The sequence below is a fragment of the Saimiri boliviensis genome, chromosome 15, assembly GCF_048565385.1.
Source record: "Saimiri boliviensis isolate mSaiBol1 chromosome 15, mSaiBol1.pri, whole genome shotgun sequence".
Classification (NCBI taxonomy): domain Eukaryota; kingdom Metazoa; phylum Chordata; class Mammalia; order Primates; family Cebidae; genus Saimiri; species Saimiri boliviensis.
In genome coordinates this window covers 55,409,954-55,435,710 of record NC_133463.1, presented here as the reverse complement: position 1 = coordinate 55,435,710, position 25,757 = coordinate 55,409,954, and the positions used below count along the sequence as shown (strand labels likewise).

The window sequence follows — 25,757 nt, the reverse complement described above, 5'->3', positions numbered from 1 at the left end:
CTCTGATTTACTAAGTTTACCTTTAAGCCTTTTTATTGGAATGATGTAAGATTTCTGAAAATGACTAACAATGAGCCTAACTGGAAGAAATATACTGAATTCTATAGATTTAATATTAAAAGCCCAAAGGAAATCAGGAGTATTATTAATTTCAGGAATTTTAAACCATGGTTGAAATATTTCATGAATTTTTATAACAGTTACATATAATGCCATCTTCATTTTACTGTATTTGAATATCTGACATTTAAAGTTTTTTTTTGTTTTGTTTTACCATGCTTACTTTAAAGGTAAAGAATGAGTCAAATCCAAAAAGCTGAATTGACTAACAGTCTCTTTTTTAATTTTAAAAAGTGCTAAAATATTCCACTATATATTAATCATGAATTATTGACATGAAATATTACCCTTAAGCTATGTGAGTTCCTAAAGTAATTTATTTCCAGTTTCTATAAAGCTATTTTATAAGAAATTAATTTTGCCACATAATTGTAATTATGATTTTTTATAAGTGAATAGTTTGAGCTTTTCAAAAATGTCTACTTGTTCTTGATAATCAAACCTTTTTCTATTATCCACACCAGTATGTCAAAGATATCAAAAAGTGCATTACATGTAGTTGAGAACTTTTTAAAATCTTGTACTTATTTAAAAATTTAATGTAGAATATAAAAATAATTGTTACATATAACTTAAAATAGTGAAAGTATTTTTTCACAATGCATGGAGCATTTTTTTCTTTATAGAATAATAAGTAGTTCATTTTGTATGTATAACCATTAAAAAAACTCTTGCTTTTACGTGCTTTATACTGCTCAGAGGAAACAAAGTACTTCCTGCATCACTTTCAATGCATTCTCACAGTGAACACACATACTTACTAATGATGTTGACACTTTTCATTTTACCCAAATTTCTTAAAAGCCTATTGCCTGAGTGTAATGCGAGCCCTCGTCTCACCCCTAACCCCATTTCACCCTCCATATGATGCCATGTGGGTCTTGCTCCCCGTGCCTACGATGCCGAAATGCCTTTTCCTCTCTTCTCATTTTCCACCTGTTGGATGTTTCCATGTTTATTAAGGCAAGAGGCCTTAACTGGCCTTTCAGAGCAAAAGAGATGCCTCCTTCTCTGGGTTTCCTATGTGTTTGTTCTTCCTTGTTGTTCCCTCATTTGTCAGTTTGGGTTAAAATTCCCCAATTTTGCCTCAAGTAAAGCATCTTCCTTTTGAGACCTTCTTTTATCCCCCCAAATTCTCCAGGATTTAGAGGAGCCGGGAGATCCGTTAGATCACTGGAGTCCCAGCTTTGCTTGCTACGTTTTGGTGTCACTACTGCAAGCCTTTCCTGCATAAGAAAATTGATTTGCTTTCTCCACTAAGGTGATACCCAAGCAGCTTCTGCTCATATACAACCTTAGGCTGCAAGGCTCCATTCACTTAATCGACACTCACATCTCAGCTTAGCCATTCTTTCCCAGAGCAGGACCCCAGCGAATGCTATCTGGTCCCAGAGGATTTAGATTCAGGAACAAGGGCTGAGGAAAACCCTCTCTCTTAAACCCAAAGGCCTCAGTGTAGAGTCCTGGCTTTATTTGCCTTTCAGAAATCTTCCCTTGGTGTCTTCTCCCTGACAGCAGACTTTTGTTATAGCCACTCTAATCCACTCCACTCTGGACTGAACTGTGTTCCCCCAAAACTCATATGTTGAGGCCCTAATCTCCAATTTAATCTCTTTGGAGGTATAACCTTTAAGGAAATAATCACAGTTAAATGAGATCACAAGGAGAGAACCCTAAGCCAATAGAAATGGTATCCCTGTAAGAAGAGGACCACATACCAGGAGTCCCCCCACACACAGAAAAAGTAAGGGGAGGGCGTAGCAAGAAGACAGCCATCTGCAAGCTAGGAAGAGGGGTCTCACTAGAAACCACGCCTGCTGATACCTTGATTTTAGACTCCCAGCCTCCAAAACCATGAGAAAATAAATTGTTTGTTGTTTAATCCTCCCAGTCTATGGCAACCTGAGCAGGCTAATACATACCCCAAATTGGAGGAAAAGTAGTGGAGTTTGATTGACCACCACAGAAAAAGCCACTAGGGTATATATGCTAATCACTCTCTTACCTCCTTCCAGGGTTCTGAGATTTCCTAGCTAGGGAGGTATTTATCACAAAGTCACAGAGCCTCCCCAACCAACCCCCACCCCCACACACCCAGTTTGCAAGATTCTGGATCCTATTTGCATTATATTTGCATAATTAACAAGAATTACTCAGCTGGGTGCAGTGGCTCATGCCTGTAATCTTAGCACTTTGGGAGGTCAAAGTGGAGGATCATTTGAGCCCAAAAGTTCAAGACTACAGCAGCATGGTGAGACCACATCTCTACAAAAATAAAACAAAACAAAAAAACTAGCTGGGCATAATTGTGTGCACCTGTGATCCCAGCTATCTGGAAGGCTGAGGTGGGAGGAATGCTAGAGCCCAAGAGGTCAAGGTAAGCTGTGGTTACACCACCACACAATAGCCCAGGTGACAGAGCAAGCCCCTGTCTCTGACAAACGAAAAAAGAAGGGCCATTCAAGTGACTTATTTGATAATAAGAAAACAATTTGTAGAATATTTTTTCATGCCCAATCATAGCATTAGAATTGGTGAAACAATTTTTTTTTTTTTTTTTTTTTTTTTTGAGACGGAGTTTTGCTCTTGTTACCCAGGCTGGAGTGCAATGGCGCAATCTCGGCTCACCGCAATCTCCGCCTCCTGGGTTCAGGCAATTCTCCTGCCTCATCCTCCTGAGTAGCTGGGATTACAGGCACGTGCCACCATGCCCAGCTAATTTTTTGTATTTTTAGTAGAGACGGGGTTTCTTGGTGAAATAATTTCTTTAAAGTTTTTGCCTTTATCAACCTTCGGAGAAACTGTTACTTTAATCATATTACTATAATTATCGTTTAATGGAAAGGGACCCAATGTCCCCCTCATTCAACTTACAGAATAAAAAAAAATGCTCTCTACCAAGGAATATGAAAAACATCCACTTAAAAAAAAATAGTTGTAACCAAAAGAGCAAAGACCCTGAATATGGAAAATGCTTTCTTTTGTGTTTTCTTTTCTTTTGGCTTGCTTTTAATTGCTTTGATAGAGAAAATATAACTAAAAGTAATGTAAAATGAAATAATGCATTGCTTATTAAAAATACATATTGAAAATATGCACTGTCAGTTTCAGATGCTCAATCATTTTTATATTACTTGGCTTACAGCCTACTTAATCCTGTAAATGACAACAGGTCTCCATCCCTGGTAGAATATGTTTGTCTACTTGTTGTTTTCACTTTAGTTTATATTACTAACACAACGTTCAAAAATATAACAATCTTGATTGATTAATATGGAAAAGATAATGGGGAAACAACAAATGAATTTGTTAAAATTTCATTCCAACAGGAAGGCTTGAGACTGTCTTTACATGGAGTGTAACATTCATTTCAACTGATTCTCTGCCATGAAAACAAAAATGAATATGTGATTCTTTGTGTATTTACCCAAAGATATATATATGTTTAAGACAAACTATGTTCATTTCTTTGCTTCCTTTTATGTGACCATGTATTAAATTTTTAAAATTTGAAAACATTTAACACTTTGCAATTTTCTTTTAACTACACCCGATGTACAGCCCATAGGACTTTTGTCAAAAAAGGACTCTGCTGTAGGCAAGAAGTTCAGAGGACATCCCTTGAGGCTTCCTTTCTTATTCCCTTCAAACTCTCCAAAATCCTCCAAGAGTCAAGGGCCAAGACAGCCTTACTCCCAAACACCAGGAAAGACCAGTAAGGCCACCAGAGACCCTGGTTAGACTTCTTTGCTAACCTTTTACCAAACACTTTTATTGTTCCCTTTATACAGTAGGTAGATGTAACGCATCTTCAATAGGCAACCTCATGTCTAAATCTGGTGTCCCTTTTGTGCCTCCCAGAAACTGACCACCCTAAGTTCTTTGTCACTTTTGGAGGGTAAGGCACCAATTCACGATTCCAAAAATTTGGAAATAATGGGAAAGATGCATTTATCCTCCCTTTTTTTATGAACAGTATTTAGAGATAACCAAATCATGGATGAGGGAAAGATTTTCATACGAAATCTTTAGCTAATAATAGCTAATAAATTCAGGGGAAAAAATGACAAAAGGTGAAAACTACCATTTTGCAAATTCTATAGATAAAATGGATCCTGGCAATAATTATTAGGGAAAAATTGATCAGAAACTTTACAAACATTGGATGAGGCTGATGACACCTTAATCACTCAATGCACTGTACTATCACTACAAGTGTAACTGCAGTGACAGGACATCACACACTCGTGCTGATAGTGCACTGGAGCGTCCAGTGGGGCACCCAGCCTTTATGTGCCTACTGATATAAAGCAATAAAAAGCACCCAGCAATGTGTACATAGTATTGATGCCTATCATATCGAACCTGAATTTACTCAAGGATCTAGATTAACAATCAATTTACAAGAAATGTGGAGTATCAAAGAACATACCACACAACACGAACAGGATGCAATCCACCAAATTCAGAACATAAAAAATACTCCAGGAATAACGAATTGATTTCAACAAATAAGTATGTGTATTGGGCGGAGGGTGGCGAGTGTAGGGGGAGAGAAACTGCTATCCATTCGAAAAGACTTAAAAATCAGGTAAACCAGTATGTGGATCTTTCTTGAATCCTGATTCCAATAAACCAACCATAGAGACATTTTTTGACATAAGTAGGGAAGTTTGAAAATGAATTGAGTTTTAGATAATATTAAGAATATTTTTATGTTATATTGATATTTTGTGTTATATTGATATTTGTTTAAAATAAAAGTCCTCATTTATTAGACTATCAAAGTACTTATGAGTGAAATGACATATTTTTTGAGATTCACTTTAAAATAGACACTTCAGGAGGCCAAGGCGGGCGGATGACTTGAGGTCAGGAGTTCAAGACTAGCCTGGCCAACATGGTGACACCTTGTCTCTAAAATTACAAAAAATTACCTGGGTGTGGTGGTGCACTTAGGCTGCTGAGGCAGGATAATTGCTTGAATCCAGGAGGTGGAGGTTGCAGTTAGCTGAGATCCTGCCACTGCATTCCAGCTTGGGTAACAGAGCAAGACTCCATCTCAAAACAACAACAACAACAAAACCAAAACAAACGAACAAACAAAACAATAAAACTCTAGAAAAAAACATTAGCAGGGATTGATGAAACCAGATTAGCTAAAAGTTGATAACTTTTGAAGATGGGCAATGAGTATGGGAATTCATTGTAGTCTTCACTTTTCTTTGGTGCATGTTTAAAACTTTGCATATTCATTTATAAAAAATGAAAATAAAACAAATTAAGTTAAAAATGATTGGTCCTCATGGAAGTAATTACTGAATCTCTTTCCATTAGACTGGGTTAGCCCCACCATGGACAATATAGTTTTATGATATCATTTAAGTTACTTCCACAGAACAGCTATCACATAGGCAATATCCACTCAAAAATTATTATTAATATGATTTTCAATCTCTGGTAGAGCATAAACTCTCTGAAGTTGAGTGTTACATATAGTTGATTCTAAACATATAATTGAAAACATACTTGTCCCAACTAATTTAATTATTCTGTGTACTCAGTCAATATCACAATTCTGGTAATTTAGTTCCAAATTGGTGGTACTTTAATATCAAATTATATATACCTCTATGCATTTATTTTATTTTTCATGATTTTAAACTACTTCTAATGCATATCACTGTGTTGGTCTTAACTTATATTCTAACCCCACTTAAGTTCTTTTAAAAACCAGACAAAATAAAAACAAAACAGGTTTACTTCTTTCTTTCAGTTTTCCAGACAGGAGAGTCAATTTATTCTTACATCAGAGCACAATACTGGAACAAGGAAATCAATCAATGCCAAGGATCCTTGGTCCAATATAAATATTTAATGCACACTTTTTGAGTTTTGTTTGTTTTGTTTTGTTGTTGCTGTTGTTTGAGACAGAGTCTCATTCTGTTGTTCAGGCTGGTGTGCAGTAGCAGGATCATAGCTCATTACAGCCTCAAATTCCTAGGTTCAAGCAATCCTCCGGCCTCAGCCTCCCAAGTAGTTGGGACCTCAGGTGCCAGCCACCACGTCTGGCTAATTTTTTTTTGTCCAGGTTGGTCTCAAACTTCTGGCCTCAAGAGATCCTACAACCGAGGCCTCCCAAAGCACTGGGATTACAGACATGAGCCACTGTGCCTGGACAGTACATACATTTTAATAAAAGAGGTTATGGCAAAGATATTTCTTATATATCAATTCCTACTGACTGGTAGTGTCTTTGTAAAATGCCCTGTTGAGATGAATTCTAAGCTGAATTATGGTTCGGTGGGAAAGAACATAGTAAAAACCCTGTTAATGGACCCAATCTACAACTGGGGTGGGTAGTAGTTATTTAATCAACATACCCAAACCATAGAAATATTTTTAGAATAGCATTATAAACATTATATTTTACTTTATAATATACAAAAGCATCAAACTTTTGATACAGGCTCTAGACATTTTATTTGTATATAAACCAACCAACTGGTGTTTCACTTGTGTAAAGAGCATTCACATCCTTCATGTATGATTTCTAATTTATTTCATTAGAACAGAGGATGTAAAAGCTTTTGTTTGCAAAGCTATTTAAGTTTCCTTAATATTTTGTATGATTTTTCTCCCAAATTATTCAAAGTTTTTTGACTATACCTACATTTTTTAGTGATTTTCCTTTATTCAGTCTTTGAAAGGTTTCAACATAGTTTTCATAGAAACAATGTATTTTTTGTGGACATATTTCCTTGGTTTAGATAATATTTGAATAAACTAAGAAGTGTAGAAAAAAGGATGCCTGGGGAGCACACAAATGACTGCCCACATAGTTACTTTCTACTCCTGGCTCTTGTATCAGTTTGCTAGGGTGGCCATCACAAAGTACCACAAATTGAATGGCTGAAATAACAGGAATTCATGGAGGTTAAAAGTCCAAGATCAAGGTGTCAACAAGATTGGTTCCCTCTGAGGGCTATGAGGAAGAATCTGTGCCATGTCTCTCTCCTCTGGCTTCTGGTGGTTTACTGGCAAGCTTTAGCTTTCCTTGGCACATAGAAGTATCACTGGGATCTCTGCCTTTGTCTCCACATGGCATTCTCCTGGATGGTCTCCCACAGAAGACCAGTTACATTGGATTAAGGGGCCGCTATACTTTACTATGACCTCATCTTAACCAATTACATCTTCCACAACCCTAGTTCCAAAGAACACCACATTCTGAGGTACTGAAAGTTAGGATCTGAACATATATATTTGGGAGTACAAAACTCAACCCTAAACAGCTTCAATCAGTATGTTTTAGAGAGGGATGGAAATCACAGTTTAGTTGAGGGAGCTTCTACTGTAAATAATGTATTAGTGAATTGTCATACATTTTGAGGAGCATAAGATAATTATGAAATTTGACACTGTATCCATTTTCCAGTAGTGTGTCTCACAAAAGGTCACTGCAATGAAAAGGTCCAAAGAAAATTTATCTCAACTTCATTACCTTTAACTTGAATTCCTCAATTTATTATTATAAATTGTTATTCACATATTTTTTCTCAACTTATAGAAACAAATTAGGTGTTTGCAAACCCTAAAACAAGCCACTATCTAAATATACTTAGTTCCCATCTTATACAGCTGAAGAAGTAGAAATAATCATAATAGTAATAATAAATTGGTATACTTTACGCAGTTCTTTATGACTCAAAGACATTAGCTGTCTTTCCAAACAGTGACCCAACGTACTTTATTTATTTATTTTTTTGGTTGTGTTTATGCCTGTCCTAATTTTATATGAGAATGCAAACTGGAGTATGGAATAAAATAAAGAACTTTTTTACTGTGTTCATATGGCATTCTGTTCTACAAAGAGTCAGGCTTTCATCTTTTAATCCGATATCCACTTAACTACACTACAGAAGATTTATTTTCTACCCCCTCTTGTTTCATAAAGGGCTCAAAAGTCTGTATCAGTTTTTGACACTTTGTTATAATATTTTTCTGACCCCCCAATACACACACATGTGAGCACACACACACATACACACATACTCCTCTCTGCCTCATTTTCATATGGACACAAAGCATTGAGATAAAATGATGGTTCATTATAGTGGTACAGAGCTCTTATCTTCATCCGGCAAGAGTCATTTCCTTCCAAAGATTGAAATGCAAATGTGAAAATTAATGATAACTGCATTATCTGATAACAGAGATAATACCAATTCACTGTCAGAGTAATACACAGTCATTCTAGGATTTCCTTCGCTTCTCACAATATTCTTCTTACTGTCAGACTGTATCTATGGTTAACTATGTTTCATAGGTTTCTGTTAATTTACTTCAAATGGCATTTCCCAGATCTTATATCTACCACATTTTCCCAATCAAAAAGGAAACGAAATCAGAACTGTAATCTTCAAGTCCTTCTTTGGACTAGTAAAGAGAGGGGAAAAAGCTGTATCATTAAGTATGTGCTTCTATCTCATAGTGGTCTTCTGGCTACAGTTTCACTTTATGCAAAAGTGATCATCTTACTAGTTTAATTTAAAATACAAAGCCGAACGTGGCTGATCATCTGTATATACTCATAAGATTGAACAGCAATTACATAAAGCAACTTATTTACAGATTTCTTGACCAATTTTTAGTCAAGATGCAACAAGTAGACAAATCTGATTTTGCCCTAGGACATTTATTTTTGAAAATTTATTTATATTAAAAATGCTTGAATTAAATCATGTTTTAAGTCAAATGCAATAGAACATACCTGACATGATGACTTTTACACTGCAAAATCATTTTGCCAAATTACTTTACTGAATTAATATTTAACAAAGGCTTATTACATGTAAGACATTGTAATAGCTACACAGGTACAATTGCTAAAATGATACTAAAAGTAACATTAAGAGTAATTAACTGAGCACTTAAGAAGCTCTCAGCACCATGCTTTACATGTACAATCTCATTAAAGAGGTAGTTCTTATTATTAGCCCTATTTTACAAACAAGAAAACTGAGGCTTTGGAGTTGTCAATAGCTTGCTCTAAGTCACAAAATTGATTAGTGGCAGAGGCAAGATATAAATAGAAGGAGTATTTTTGGTCTTCTCCGTTCATTACATTACCCCAAAATAATTTATCTTTGATGGATAGCCTAATTTACCTATGTAGCAGCAAGTTTTAGTATTGGATAATGGATAATACAAAAAATTACTAATTATATTATATTAATTTATCAACCATCAAAATACTGTTTGGTTTTCTTTTTTGTTTTTATAAAGAGGACCCAAAGCTTAACATTTAAATATTAAAATCTATTTAAATAGAAGCATACACTTATCCTGGAAAGCCTGAATCAAAGAATCTCAATACCTGCTCAAAACGTGATACCTGTGTATGTCTGCATTAACACATGCTATTGGGGGGTTACATGTACTTATTTACATATTTAAGTGGCGTGATGTTTTCCTTTATTAGAGCTCCTGGAAGTTTCAATTATAGCTGCCTATAAGCCTGATGGTAAGACCAAGATTTCATTCAATATTGTACCAGACAAACCAGATTTTCACTATTCCCAAGTGCAAAAAGAAGTAACCATGTTTTAACAAGCTAATCCAGAGAATTAGCATACTGAAAGTTGATATAAGTAAGATGTGACTTTTAAGGTGCTTATATCATAAAGGTAGATGACAAATTTATAAAGATTTACCTGAATTTTCTTTCCCTAAATTTGCTAGGGATGTAAACACTGTTTTCAAAATAAGGTCAACAATCTAATGATTGGTCAGTCTGAAAGGACAGAGGGAAAAATGTTTAACGAAGTTCAGTCCTAGGGTAAGGGAAGATCACTTACATCTAGCAAGTCCTGTTCTCTCCCAAGTTCTATGCTGGACACTTTGTAAATATCATCTCTTTCAAATTGCATCCTGATCACAGTATTTCAAGGTAGCTGTTACTATTTCCATTTTACAGATAAACTGAAACTTGGCCTAAACTTCTGAACTTAACATGCCAGAATCTAAAATCTGTATGCTTCATTCTGTAGTTTAAATCACGCCCCCACTCTCCAGCCTATGAAATGTTTAATTATTGCATCAGTTACTCAAATATGGAACATAAATAATTAAAGAAGCCAACAGCAGGAAAATTACATAAAAAAATGAGAATATGGACAGCATCATGCTACACCTTGAACTTCTCTCAAGTACCTTTAACAATTATTACAATAAATGCAAAATAAATATTTACTGAAGAATTAGATGTGTAAGAATATTGGTAAGCTGAAGAACTTGTGAGAATCATAAAACATAAAACTTGTGAGGACTATCAAAGAAAAGAAAAGATGTTTATAAAAAGAAGACAGATGATATAAATAAAATATAGGCAAATACAGATGAAAAACCAGACGAGTGAAAAGCAAATGCTTTATGAATTAGATTCCAACCAATAGGTGTCCAAGTATAATTTTAAAAGCAAGAAAGAACAATTACATTTAAAAATAGATGTGAGATATACTGAAATAATAAGATAATGACTTTTATTTTTTTTGAGACAGAGTTTTGCTCTGTCATCAGGCTAGAGTGCAGCGGCTCAATCTCAGCTCACTGCAACCTTTGCTTCCCGGGTTCAAGCAATTCTCCTGCCTCAACCTCCTGAGTAGCTAGGACTACTAGCATGTGTCACCACGCCCAGCTGATTTTTGCATTTTTAGTAGAGATGGGGTTTCATCATTGGCCAGGATGGTCTCGATCTCTTGACCTTGTGACCCACTCACCTCAGCCTCCCAAAGTGCTGGGATTACAGGCATGAGCTACTGTACTCAGCTGATAATGACTTTTATATTGGCCTGAACCTTACTAGCTTAATGTGTGTCCAGCTTTTCATTCAAACCATGAAACATTCAAAGGAACTTGAAGTATACTTAAATAAGAATCGGAAACATTTAAACATGAAAGAATTTCAGCACAGAAATGTTTACATCTAAGATAATTTTCTTATAGATTGTTTAGATTTCACTTAATCATAACAGCTAACAAAGGTGTGCACAATTGTCATAACAAAACACATCTTTTTGCTGAATAACATAAGAAAAAAATATTTTACACTGTGGAATTTGCATTTGATAAAATGGAACACTTCAGACGGGAGTTGATTCATTACTGAACTCAGCCATCAAGAAAGGTTGTGGAGTCATCTTCCATCAAACTCTTTAACAAAAAGATAAATCCTGATCCATCTTAAATGATGTCAGCTCTATGACTCAAATTCTTTAGATAAATTTCCCTGTCCTTTGATTCTGTTCTATTTTTAGAGAAAACCATCTCTCTAAGGGTGACTGTCAGAACTGATGAGGAGAACCTTAAAATCAGAGAAGACCTTGAAATCCAAATCTATTTCAGTACCTAGTATCTTAATCAATACAATTTGTGACTAAACTCAAAATTAAATTAGCATAACAAAACTTTTCTCTTTATGTCATCAGATATACTACTGGGCATTATAAACTCTGAGAAGAATGTTAAAAGGTTCTGCTTCAAGACTCAACAATTGCAAAGCCACAATAATGATCACTGACATTTTATGTATATGATCTGATTTAATTCTCTAAGGGCTGTTAATATTATTTTATGTTTATTACTAATGAGGATATAAGCAATGAGAGTACGTAATTTGCCAAAAATCTACCAGCTAGTGAGTATGAAATCCGTAACTGAACCTAAACCCATGGAATCTAAAGCCTATTTTATTTTTTATTAATTTTTAATTTTTGTGGGTACACAGTAGGTATATAGATTCGTGGGATCTATGAGATATTTTGAGACAGAGAAATAATATGTAATAGTCACATCAGGGTAAATGGGGTAACCATTAGTAAAGGCCATTTTCCAGTATGTTTGGAAACAATCAATAAAGTTGCACAATTTTATCTCCTGACTCCAGTTGGAAAATCCCAATACTATTTCATTAATAACAAAATTTTCAGTAGTAATGTCGAAGTAATCGCTGTTTGTGCAGTAGCAACAGCATAAAATACCCCCCTACTTTCTCCTGAATCTCCTGATTAAAGGAAATTAATAAATACCTCGAAAAGTAAATAGATACTATTTTGTTATGAATCAACTTCAATTCAGGTAGTATCATAATAATAAAACACTTTTTTGGCTAAATATCTATAGAGAAAAGAAGCTATTTATTTTATAATAGGCAAAGAAGAAATTTTTTTGTAGGCATACCTGCTTAGAGATATGTATTTTCTCTCTAAAGTTTTAACATAACCACATGTGCCCAGAAAAGAGTATAAAGTTTTTGTTTTTGTTTTTTTTTTTTTTACCAATGTCAACTAAATAAAAACATTAAATTGAATATATAAAATAAATTTAAATAAAAATGGAAAATTCTTCATTTTGAATGATAGCATAATTCTTCACCTTGTTCCCTTTCTCTCCCCCCTCTATTTTTTAGCCACAAATACAACTTTATTTCTGAAAAAGCTTCCTGGAAAAGGTAGCATTAAGTGTACAGCATATGGCTGACATTTTACCCCGTAAAATTAGCTTGTGTACTCCTGAGTCACTGGAAAAGCTACGGGCCCCAGACATAAACAAAGATAAAAACCTACTCCCTACAAATTTTTCCCATCATGAGAGTAAGCCAGAATGTACCTTTTTGCAAATAGGCATATCTAAAAGGCCATCAAAGCTAATTTTAAATGTAAAAACACTGGTATATAACATATACATACTCAATTCCATGAATAAACAACTATAAGAGGCTGGATGCAGGGAGCTCATGCCTGTAATCCTCACACTTTGGGAAGCTGAGTTGGGCCAATCATTTGAGCTCAGGATTTTGAGACCAGCCTGGGCCACAGCGTGAGACCCCAACTCTACAAAAAATATAAAAATTATAAAGGTATGGTGGTGCATGCTTGAAATCCTAGCTACTTGGGGGGCTGAGGTGGGAGGATCACTTGAGACTGGGAAGTGAAGGCTGCAGCAGTGAGCCAAGATCACAACACTGCACCCGAGACTGGGCAAGAGAGTAAGACCCTGTCTCAAAAAAAAAAAAAAAAAAAAAAAAAAGAACTATAAGATATAAAAGTTGACTCACTGTTTTTAAGTCAGAGGTAACCTAGTCAAGATGTTCTGAAAATCTTTTTCCTGTTTTATTTGTGTTTTTGTTTGTTTGTTTGTTTTTTAATCATGGGAGTCTTTCTCCACATCGAAAAGAAGCATTATGCAATAAGGTGAAAATGCCAGAAGGCTGTATTTTCCTTCAAACTCTTAAAATGTATAATTAGCTACTTTAAATATAATGCATTTTTGATCTAAAATCTTGTCTAGCATTATGTTATACTATATAGAATACAAACATTTGTGTGTATGATGAATAACATTGGAAATGACATCATAATAATCAGATATACTGTATCTTCATTTTTGTTTGCATTATATTTTCCAGCTGCTGGTTTCAGAAAATTACGCTGGAGTTCCTCTCTTCTTCACGTACAGCAGAGAGCAATTTGCAAAGTCATGCAAGGGTGAAAATGTGATTGAAATATAGGGATCTTTCTTAATGAAAAATGTTACTGCTTTGGAAATTATGGCTAAAACTATTTCAAAACTCACTTATATTCTTAAACCTTATGACATAATAGTCTCCATTTATAAATATACTATCAATTGTAAATTACTTGGCACCAAATATAAAGGCTTTTTTTCTGCAGAGTTCTTCTGACTGTTATATATTTACATAAATTTATATTGGTATAGTGGAGTATTTTGATCAGTTTTTGTTTTTCTTTAGATGATTAAATGTCAGGATCTTTAAAATCAAATTTAATTTTAGTCATCAAAATGAAAATGTTACCAAAACCTTAAACCAAAGGGGAGCATCTTTTGATATTTTCTAAACTTCTAAATATGTACTGAGGTTCAACCTATGACTTAAAACACGACTAAACTTAAAGTGATAGTTCTTTGAAGTATTATTGTTTCTTCTTTGTAAGCTTTAATATTGTGTCCAATTTAAATCTGGACATTGCTTACAGATCTTTTGTTCAAAGAAGCAGCAAGTAGAATTTACAATTTTACATGAAGATGAAGGAAAAAAAAATGACAGAAACTTGAAGCAGAGGTAACACGTTGGTTTTTATAATTTAAATAAAAATCTAAAAAAATTTAAATAATCTTTAAACTCTCATATAATCAGCACATACAAAAACATTTTTTGCAAGCTAACTAATGTTCAAGGAAAAAAAAAAGTGTATTTCTAACAGTAGCAAAGATGGTTGAATTTTAAATTTTCTCTCCTACCTGGTCCATCCCAGTCATCTGTGTCAACTCCAGGTTGCCCTGGTTTCTCTGACTGTGTATCCCCATCTGATTCTGCTGTCTCCTGGATTCCTTCATCATCACCTGGAAAACACCAACGTAAGGAGAGAAAGAAAATGAGCAAAGCCCTCTACTTCACATTCACATCCTCATAAAGGGCTATCCTTATATATCTAATTACAGGTTTGTTACATATATTGTCATTATACTAATAAATGTTTGTGATTATTTTGATATCTATTGTGGCTTCACAATAAAGAAAATCCATCATTATCAATAAATAAATGAAGTTAAGTACTATAAACAAAAGCACATTTCCATGTATATTTTCCTTTGGAGCTATTAATATATATAAGAAGAAAATCAAATTGCAGTTTATTTTTTTTTTTTTGGTATTTTCAATACAGAAAAACTTAACTCATTTATTTCCAAATTATAACTTCGCTAAAGGCAAGATGCAGATAAATAAATATCATAGAATAAGACATACTTATGGTTTTGGTTGAATTTAGATTACTTTGAAGAACATTTTTATATATCCCAAGCTTTATGCTTCCTAAGACTTGGTCTTATTTGTTTTAAGAATGTAGTATAAGAGAGAGATCCAAGATGGCTGATGACTAGCAGCTCGGGATTGTAGCTCCCAGTGAAAGCGCAAAGAACGAGAGGACGCCACACCTTCACATGAATTATTGTTGCTCACGCACCAGGAGATTCCCAGCGGAGGAGCCCCATGGGTCGCCAGCGCGACTCTTGTGACCGGCGAGGCGGTTTTGCCGGCGCCTCTGAGCGTCGGTTCTTCGTGCAGAGTCAGAAAAGCACCATCAATCTAACGCTGCTGATTTAGTTGGTGCAGTAGGTTGCTCAGATTTTCGGCGCTGAGAATCAGTAAGTTGGACGTCCACTCAGAAACCCAATTACAAAGACGGTAAATACAAAGACCACAGATGGATAAATCTACAACGAAGGGAAGAAAACAGCCAAAAAAGGCTGAGAATACCCAAGATCAGAACGCCTCTCCCTCAGCAGGGGATCACAGTTCCTCATCAGCAACGGAACAAGGCTTGATGGAGAACGAGTGTGTTCCAATTACAGAAGCAGGCTTCAAAATGTGGATAATGAGAAACTTCTGTGAATTAAAAGAACTTGTTCTAACTCAATCTAAAGAAACTAAGAACTTTGAAAAAAGGTTTGACGAAATGTCAACAATACAAAATTTAGAGAGGAAAATAAGTGAATTGATGGAGCTGAAAAACACAATACGAGAACTTCGTGAAGTATGCACAAGTTTTAACAGCCGAATTGATCAAGCAGAAGAAAGGATATCAGAGGTCAAAGACCAACTCAATGAAATAAAACAAGAAGACAAGATTAGAGAAAAAAGGATAAAAAGGAACGAGCAAAGTCTCCAAGAAATATGGGACTATGTGAAAAGACCTAATCTACGCTTGATAGGTGTACCTGAATGTGATGAAGAGAATGAATCCAAGCTGGAAAATACGCTTCAGGACATTATTCAGGAAAATTTTCCCAACCTAGTAAGGCAGGATAATATTCAACTCCAGGTAATACAGAGAACACCACAAAGATATTCCTCAAGAAGAGCAACTCCAAGACACATAATCGTCAGATTCACCAGGGTTGAAATGAAGGAGAAAATACTAAGGGCAGCCAGAGAGAAAGGTCAGGTTACCCACAAAGGGAAGCCTATCAGACTTACAGCAGATCTCTCGGCAGAAACCCTACAAGCCAGAAGAGAGTGGGGACCAATATTCAACATCCTTAAAGAAAATAACTTTCAACCCAGAATTTCACATCCAGCCAAACTAAGCTTCACAAGTGAAGAAAAAATAAAGTTTTTTTTTTTTTTTTTTTTTTGTGAATAAGCAAGCACTCAGAGATTTCATCACCACCAGGCCTGCTTTACAAGAGCTTCTGAAAGAACCACTACACATAGAAAGGAACAAACAGTATCAGCCTTTCTAAAAAAATACCAAAAATAGCATCAATATAATGAAGAATTTACATCAACTAATGGGCAAAATAGCCAGCTAATATTAAATGGCAGTATTAAACTCACATATATTATTATTAATTCTAAATTTAAATTGACTAAATCCTCCACTCCAAAGACAGACAGGCAATTTGAATAAAAAACTAAAACCCATCAGTATGCTGCACCCAGGCCCATCTCACATTCAAGGATACACAAAGACTCAAAACAAGGGATGGAGAAGGATTTACCAACCAAACAGAGAGCTAAAATGAATAAATAAAAAACAGAAGTTACAATTAAGCACCAAAGATCAAAAGAAGCAAAGAAGGACACTATATAATGATAAAAGGATCAATGCAACAACAAGAAGAGCTAAAGATCCTAAATATATACGCACCCAATACAGGAATACGCAGACATACAAGACTTATAAAGAGACTTAGACTCCCACATAATAATAGTGGGAGACTTCAACATTAATATTAGACAGATCAATGAGACAGAAAATTAACAACGATATCCAGGACTTGAACTCAGATCTGGAACAAGTAAATGTAATTAACATTTATAGAATTCTCCACTTTAAATACACAAAATATACACTCTTTTCAGTACCACATCATCAACTTAGAAGTTTAAAGGAAATGTTGGTTGGCTCCTTGTTTGTTATTCTCTTCCCTCATTTTCTTTCATGTCTCCATTATTAAGGACAATTATAGGCATACCCATATTTAGACTGCATTCTAGCCCGGGCAATAAAGCAATACCCCAATCCTCTCTCCCTCTTCCTCTTTCTTCCTCTTCTTTATTCTTTTTCTTATTAAAAAAAAAATGTAGTGTAAAATGCCATAATTAAATGATTAGCCAGTGACTCAATTCCTCACAAAGAAACTATAAAGATATATTTTTGCTTGAATAAGTACAGCTAGTCTCTATGATTTTGTGCCATCATTTTCACATTAAAAAGGCAGCAACATTCTGAGCAAAAATATAGTTATGGTAAAGGAGGAACCTTAATGATACAACCATATTTTAAAAGTAAAAAGTCTAATTAATGAGTACCTTCATTTTAAGTGATAATGTAACAAAGTATGTGCTGCTTTTAAGGAAAAGTAATCCACTTTAATATGATGCATACATAAAAACATTAATATTTTGTCGTAAATGGTAATAAAATGAAAAACAATATGAAGACAGAAAAATGAATACTAAAATCACAGCAACTATGCCTCAAATTTAATAATGCTAAGATTTTTAAATTAAATTGCTTGCCTATCTAGCTTTTTCTGAAGTATCCAATAACTATTTTCCACATAGGTGCCCAACTCTCTAATACTACTTAAATCTTTATATAATTATACAAAGAAAAAAATTGAACTTCTAAAAACTTTCCAAGTAGCTTAGGAAATACAGAATTTTCAGGAAATCATGACTCTGACAAATGACACGTAACATAATGTTATGTGAGTTTTGAAGTTAAAATTCCACACATTTTATATTCATTTCTACGTGTAGTTTCATAAAATGAATTTAAAAACTGGAATAAATGTAACGAGAAGGAATGTAAAAACCCAGGGTCTGCTCTGTTGAACTCAGTTTACTTATCAGGGAGTATTGATTCTGGTAGATATTAAAGAATAAAATACATAAACCAAATCACTGAAGTCCATGTCTGGAATTGAAAAATTTTTGGAAATTGAGTTATCTTTTCCTTTTGGAACTATCAAAATGAATACCAATGAAATTCCCTCCGTAAAATATGTATTGAGCATCTACTATGTTAAGGAACTGTGGTAGATGCACTAAGATATTTACAGAAAAAGACAGTCCTTTTTTGAAAATATAAACCAAATTAAGGAGAGTAAGTTGACAAATGAAAATGCAAGGTAAGGTCCAAGTACCGTAAGAAAAGCACACAGGCTCAGGAAAAAAAAAGAAGGGTTTATCTTCTGTGCACCTTTTTGCAGCTTACATAGATGCTAGCCCTAAACTAATCAAGTTCCCCTCTGCTTGACTCTACCTGCTCTGGCCCTTCTATACTGAGCCTCCTCTCACATCCCTCAATTCAGAAACTGTGGGATGAAAGCCTGGTGAGCAGGAGGTTCATGGTATCTGTTCAGATTGGTCAGATCCCATGCCACACCTGATTAGTCTCTGACTGTCACCCCTGCATATATGTAAGTACTGAACTAATGTCATGTAATTAGCAGACTGGCGTAATTAGAAAAACAATGTTAGCTCTGGGGAAGAACCCTAATGTCTCCTGGACATTCTCTGCTTGCCCCTTCTTGCTGGCCCTAATCTGCTCTCTTCTTTCTCAGCCCTGCTTTGTGACCCAGGGATCCTGAAGTCCTATAGACTCCATCACTGGGGGCTCCCTTGGCCTCTGATGTCTGAGTTCAGACACACTAGAGGCACTGATAGCATGGCAGAGGATCAGAGGCAGGGGAGAGAGAGGTCAGGTACTCCTCCCTTATTCCCTTCCTTCTTTATGGTCTTTAGTTGCTAGCAGTAACTATATTGCAGAAATAGAGCTCCTGTTCTGTAGTACCCTCCTGCTTCTGCTCCCGCATCAGCATCTTCTTTCCTGTCTTTTGAGATAAGAAGAGCTAACAGCTTCCTACTCTGGTGAGCCCTTAGATGCTTCTCATCCCTGGTTGGCATCCTTCGTCCCACCCACACCTTGTACACTATCGCTTCACTAAAATCCCTTTAGTTAAACCCAGTGACCATGCCATCAATTTCCTCATGGACTCTTACTGATACACTCCATTTCTTCCCAACTTCTTATGCTACTTTTATGATTTGTGGCCAGTAATCATGTATGGAATATTTTGGATAATATTTTCTTTAACTTGACTCATTTTAAATAACATTTCATAAATTTAAAAAAAATGTATTTTAAAAACACATATGAAAACAAAAGCTTTATTCCTACTATAAAGGGGAAATATCACATGCCAAAAATACAAAGTAATCATAAAAATAGATTCAACAAAAATACAGATAATATTATTAAATGCTAGCTACCATGTCTATTTAGACTCTGAGTTTCTATCTCACTGCTTTGTATTAGAAAAAGTGGCAAGTACTAGGGGAGTATTTAAGTGATAAATGGTAATATGAAGTTGAGACATTTCACTGATACACAAAAAATATAAGAAACTTGAGAACTGTCTTAACATTGATTCAAGGCTATGTAATAAAATATCAGTGTACCATCTTAATCTTCTCGAGTGCCACTAGGGATACCAATTTGGGGAAACGTTGACCTTCTCAACACTTAATTTTTCATGGAGACTAGAATACACACAATTATTTACCACTTAGGTGAATGACCTTTTGATTACATTTCCACAGACTGAATGGAGTTTCACTCTGGGAACTAATTCAGGGATGTATACAAAGAAATTGTTCTCCCCAATGGTAAAGAATAGAAAAAGGATTATAGGCCGGGCGCGGTGGCTCAAGCCTGTAATCCCAGCACTTTGGGAGGCCGAGGCGGGTGGATCACGAGGTCGAGAGATCGAAACCATCCTGGTCGACATGGTGAAACCCCGTCTCTACTAAAAATACAAAAAACTAGATGGGCGTGGTGGCACATGCCTGTAATCCCAGCTACTCAGGAGGCTGAGGCAGGAGAATTGCCTGAACCCAGGAGGCGGAGGTTGTGGTGAGCTGAGATCGCGCCATTGCACTCCAGCCTGGGTAACAAGAGCGAAACTCCGTCTCAAAAAAAAAAAAAAAAAAAAAAAAAAAAAAAAAAGGATTATAAATCGTTCTACCATAAGGACACATATACACGAACGTTCATTGCAGCACTGTTTACAATAGTAAAGACCTGGAACCAACCCAAATGCCCATCGATGATAGACTGGACAGGGAAAATGGGGCACATTCACACCATGGAATATACTATGCAGCCGTAAAAACGATTGAGTTCGTGTCCTTTGTAGGGACATGGATGAAATTGGAAACCATCATTCTCAGCAAACTGACACAAGAGCAGAAAATCAAACACCGCATGTTCTCACTCATAGGAGGGTGTTGAACAATGAGAACACATGGACACAGGGAGGGGAGCACCACACACTGGGTCTGTTGGGGGGAAATAGGGGAGGGACTGCAGGGGGTGGGGAGTTGGGGAGAGAGAGCACATGGAGAAATGCCAGATAGAGGTGATGGGGAGGAAGGCAGCAAAGCACACTGCCACGTGTGTACCTATGCAGCAATCTTGCATGTTCTTCACATGTACCCCAAAATCTAAAATGCAATTAAAAAAAAAAAAGAAGAAGAAAATACACCCTACAGTTTTCAAATAGCATCCACTCCTCCCAAGCACTTTTCTCATTCCTTATGAATCTTGAAACACAGGGATTTGAGCAACAGAGGAGACTTTGGAAATCATGTAGCCCAAATTAGATCAATTTGCTATTCAGGAAATTGATGCACAGATAGATCAATAATTTATCTATGGTCTTACAGCTACCATATTAGTTTCTGCATAAGGAACTTCCTCAAATCTCATGTTCCAGCAATAAGTGCTTCCTACACATTACAGGGGTGGCAGATTGAAGCAGTTTTATGTAAGTCTCCTTTCCTCAACAAGCAGGAGAGTAGGGCTATGGCATCATAAAGGCCACCAAAAACAAAAATGTGTGCAAGTCTATAAGTTAAATTTGAGTCCTCTAATTGGTAGTTTCGCATTCTTTCCAAAACATCCTTTCTCTTTACATCTCTCCTCCATTTGAGGAGAGAACTATGAACACCTGAATGATAATCACAAAGCAACCCAGTAACAAGCAACCGTGAGGCCACACTGCTAAAAATTATATATCCAGGGGCCCAGATAACAGAGAATAAAATCTAAGTACAATCACTTTGAGAAGTTATTTTATATTCAGGTATTAACTGTATTGTCCTTACATTCACACAAAGGAGTAAGTCTTCCTGCATTTTACTGTTACATTTTAGTTGTTGGAAACATATGGTGCCATGCAAAATTCAATCAATCATTAACATTACTCACACTTATTTTTGAAAATACACTAAGAAATATGAAAAACAAAAACAAAAAACAAAACAAAACAAAACAAAAAAAACTCAACCAACCAACCAACCAAACACAGTACTTTCTGTTGAGGACCATATATTCTAGTTGGGGAAATAGGCAATATGCAAGAGAGCAGTAGCCACTGGAAAAAAACCTACAATTAAGACAGTTCATGAATAATTCCAAGTGATAAGACATAAATTATAGAAATTTAGACACCAGAAGCATAAAAAGAGACTGACCATGAAGAAGTCATATAATGAAATTTGGAGTTCTACTTTCATGTTTAATGCAATGAGAAACATTGGAGGTATTTCAGTCGAGGGACGGATATGACCATGTGATACAAATATAGTAATCAACCCATATTTACTAAGTTCCTGAGAACACACCTTATCAGACTTCTGGTCTTTTTTTTTTTTCTCCCTTACTCATTCTGTAACAACACTCATGTCTCAGACATTCTTTCTCCCAATTTTTGTGAGACCACAGTTAAATCTACCCCAAAATATATTATTAGGCAAATTATATATTTTTGGAAGAAAAAAATAATAAGAGAAAAAAACAGAAAGAAGTGTATCTGGAAGAATACATTACTGAGCAATCAGTTACCACAAAAATTAGAACTTAAAGAAAATGATCCAGTTGAAATGTTAACCTCTGTTAAACAGAAGTGATACAAAGTGTCCTTTATTAGTTAGTTAAGACACTGCTTTTTTAGGGCCCAGGCACTGTGCTGGGGACTGAGAATATAAAACAAATGACTTCTCTCATATATCACATATAGACCAGTATCGGATATAGACAGATCAATGGGGAATTAGAAGCTGGTGTTGAAGAGTGCTTTGAGGGGAGAAGTTCACGCTGGGACAGGAGCAAATAAGCATGACAACAAACCCAGGTTTGATGCCACAGAAGTTTCTTGGAAGAAGAAACCAATAAATATCTGAAAATTTGAAGATAAGAAACTAAACTCTGTAGGTTTTATAGCCTGAGGCTACATGACTAGAAACAATGTTTTTGTTTTTGTTTTTGAGTCTCTCCCTGTTGCCCAGGCTGGAATGCAGTGGCACGATCTTGGCTCACTGCAACCTCCACCTCCAGGGTTCAGCAATCCTCCTGCCTCAGCCTCCTGAATAGCTGGGATTTCAGGCATGTGCCACCATACCTGGCTAATTTTTGTATTTTTAGTGCAGACCAGGTTTCACCATGTTGGCCAGGTTGGTCACCAACTCCTAACCTCTCGTGATCCACTTGCCTTGGTTTTCCAAAGTGCTGAGATTACAGGCGTTAGCCACCTTGTGCAGCCAAAAACAATTTTTAAGATTAAAAATGGTAGCCACCTTTATACAGAATCCCACGGGAAAAAGATTATGGTAATTAAGTTACTGTGCAGGAAAACATGGCAGCTTGAAGGTGCTGAAACTAGATAGTTCAATGATATAAGAGTATTATCCAGAAGAACTTTTAAGATGCTAAAAAAATAGTTTGAAAACTACTTAGACTGTCTAATGGCTGAGTGAAGTCCCTTCCTTCATTCAGTATGTGCCAAATTTACCCATGATTCATTCTCATCCAGTATCCGACAGAAAAAGAAAACAGCAAGATTGAAAATATTGTAATTCAACCTATTAAGTGGTTGACTGAACTAGTTTTGTGTCATTAAAAAACTTTCATTAAATGTCACTTAATTGCCAAATCAGAACTGTCAAGCTTAGATTTCAACTTAAAAGCAATACTCAATATTGATAACTTAGATTCATTGAATGATTTGCTCTAATTTGTTTCATGCATTACAAATAGAAACATTGAAAATAAGTATTGGAGAGTATTTAAAGAAGCACTACAAAAGTAATTAAGTCTACACATTTAACAGCTCAAAATAAATTACATTTTATACTTATTTTAAGCTACTTATAAAACTAGGTAAGATGTATGCAATATACATCACATTAATAAAAATAAATTCAAAGAGGAAAGAATAAAGTTTCTAATTATTTAATCATATTTTTAAAAGAAAGAATGCGAATAAAAAACCAGAAAGATGACTAAAACAAAAGAATGTCATATGAAATGATAAATTTGGACATAGAAAACAGGATGGATCAGAATTTAATTGATATTCATTCTAGTATCTGCCATATGCAAAATACTGAAATCATAAAGATGAATAAGGTATAGATCATATCATCAAGATTAGATTCTATATTAAATCTAAACATGGCTACCATCTCTTAAGCACTGCTCAGCCATAGGTACATTGCTGAATGCTTTATAAACTTAACATCAACAGCTCTTCCATGTATTAATATTCCTGTAGTTCAGAAAAATGAACTGAGTGGGAGAGATGTGGAAAGATGCCCAGGCACACTACTAGTAAGTGGCAGAACCAATATTTGATCCCAAGTTAGCCTGACTCCAAAGACCATGCCCCTAACCTATTAGGACATTACAGTCAAAGTCAAGTACATGGCAAGCAACAGAGACAGCAGGATGTGATCTGACAGCTGCTTTTTCCTTACCATGTTTAAGCCCATTTCTTCATTATGCTTGCATATTAAAATGAGATGTTTAATGGATTGGATCTTCGTAAGCGTTATATTTTTCCTAAGGTTTACCATTTTACTTGGCACTTAGTAAAATCAACTACAGACAAATGTTAATCAGTTACCATTGCTCAGTGACCAGTTAAACAATTAGATTTTCATTTCATTCTTTTTACCATAACATACTGCAATTATCATTACATTTGCTAGCTAATTGCTTTCAGCACTTTCTATTAAATAAATAAAATATGTCACAATTTTCCAACTTTTATACTCTTCATCTTCTAAATTTATCTCAGAAAACTAGTTCTGATTTTTATGGTAATGTTTTGACATAATTCATTTTTAGTCCTTTTTATTAATGAAAAATAAGTGATTAAAATAATTAAATATAAAATCACTGAATTACTTTTAAGAAACTATTTTTTCCTCACAATACAGACTTGCTTCTTTTCTTCCAATATATTTATTCTCATGGAAAAGTTATAAATAGAACTTTATTTTGATATTAACCCAAGCTTCTTTCTGGTTTAAATGAAATTCACTTTATTACCAATCTTTTTTTTCTTTTTTACTTCTACACATTTTTGATTCTAGGTTTGAAATCAGTATACTAGACTAGCTTAGGAAAACTGAAATGAGTAATTAACAGAAGATAATAACAAGTTTGTTAAGATATTGCTTCACAAACTGTGCTGGTAGGAAAAGGAAAAGAAGACAGAAAAAAAGATGCCAAGAAGAGAATCACAGGAAGAGCTAGGCACTCATCTGACATCCATTCATTGATGTTCTAAATTTTTTATTCATATACTTTTAAATAGAAATTTCAGTGTATTTTCAGCAAAGCAAAAACATATTTAATGGGATAACCACTACATATTTCTGGCGACCAATTCATAAGATGATGAAATGGAATAAATGTCAAGCAGTAACAAAATCCATATTTCTAAAATTACGGCGACGGAGTTAATGGTTTTCCGTTGCAAGATTAAACTCTTTTGTTACTCTTTTAAAAGATATCATACGTATTTTGTGGGCCTTTCCATTTTTCTTAGTCTGGGTTTCAGAATCAATGAGAGTTCTATAGGAGGAAATTGAAGGTGTTATTGAGCAATATAATGCATAGCATAAATGGCCCGAGGAACACTAGAATATAGTCTTTGAAACACATGAAACAGAATCTTTAAATACCATATTAGGTATTGTTGGTAAGGTGGTAAAAGCAGTGGCTCCACTTGCCAGGCAAAAATAATTTAAAAACCACAAACAAACACCTTTTCACTGAAAGTTAAATACTTCTGTAGAAATTAAAGATTTGCCACATTCTGAGACAGTCACTTTTTCAGCACAGAATAGCAACAGTGTTTGAAAGCAGTCATGCAAGTAAACAGCCCTTCTCAACCTTGCTCTTTTAATCCATGTAGTTCCTATCAATATTAACCTCTTACAGAAATTCTTGTACAATATGACTATTGAACTTTCTTGACTAGGAGTGTTACTGTAGCTGTTAGTCATCCCTATAATGTATTTTGCAATCAGCTAAATCATCAAAGTATTTTTTAACAATGAGCAGTTCAGAAGTGACAGATCTACTTTCTTGTTCACAACTGCTTATCAGAGAATAGATATCACATATGTTTTCCAGGTGCTTCCTATAGTTAGGATACCTTCACAGAAGAAGCTCATGAAAGATAAGGTCATA

At 35.1% G+C, this 25,757-nt stretch overlaps 1 protein-coding gene across 4 annotated transcripts in view; it reads right to left on the bottom strand.

The window, feature by feature from the left end:
- The window catches only part of ZFPM2 (zinc finger protein, FOG family member 2), a 477,627-nt gene that overhangs the window by 342,950 nt on the left and 108,920 nt on the right, over positions 1–25,757 (bottom strand). For all 4 annotated transcript variants that reach the window (XM_003938599.4, XM_010349282.3, XM_010349281.3 and 1 more), the window contains one exon: positions 14,443–14,544. In XM_003938599.4, coding sequence (XP_003938648.2) covers positions 14,443–14,544 — 102 coding nt within the window. The remainder of the gene's footprint in view (positions 1–14,442; positions 14,545–25,757) is intronic.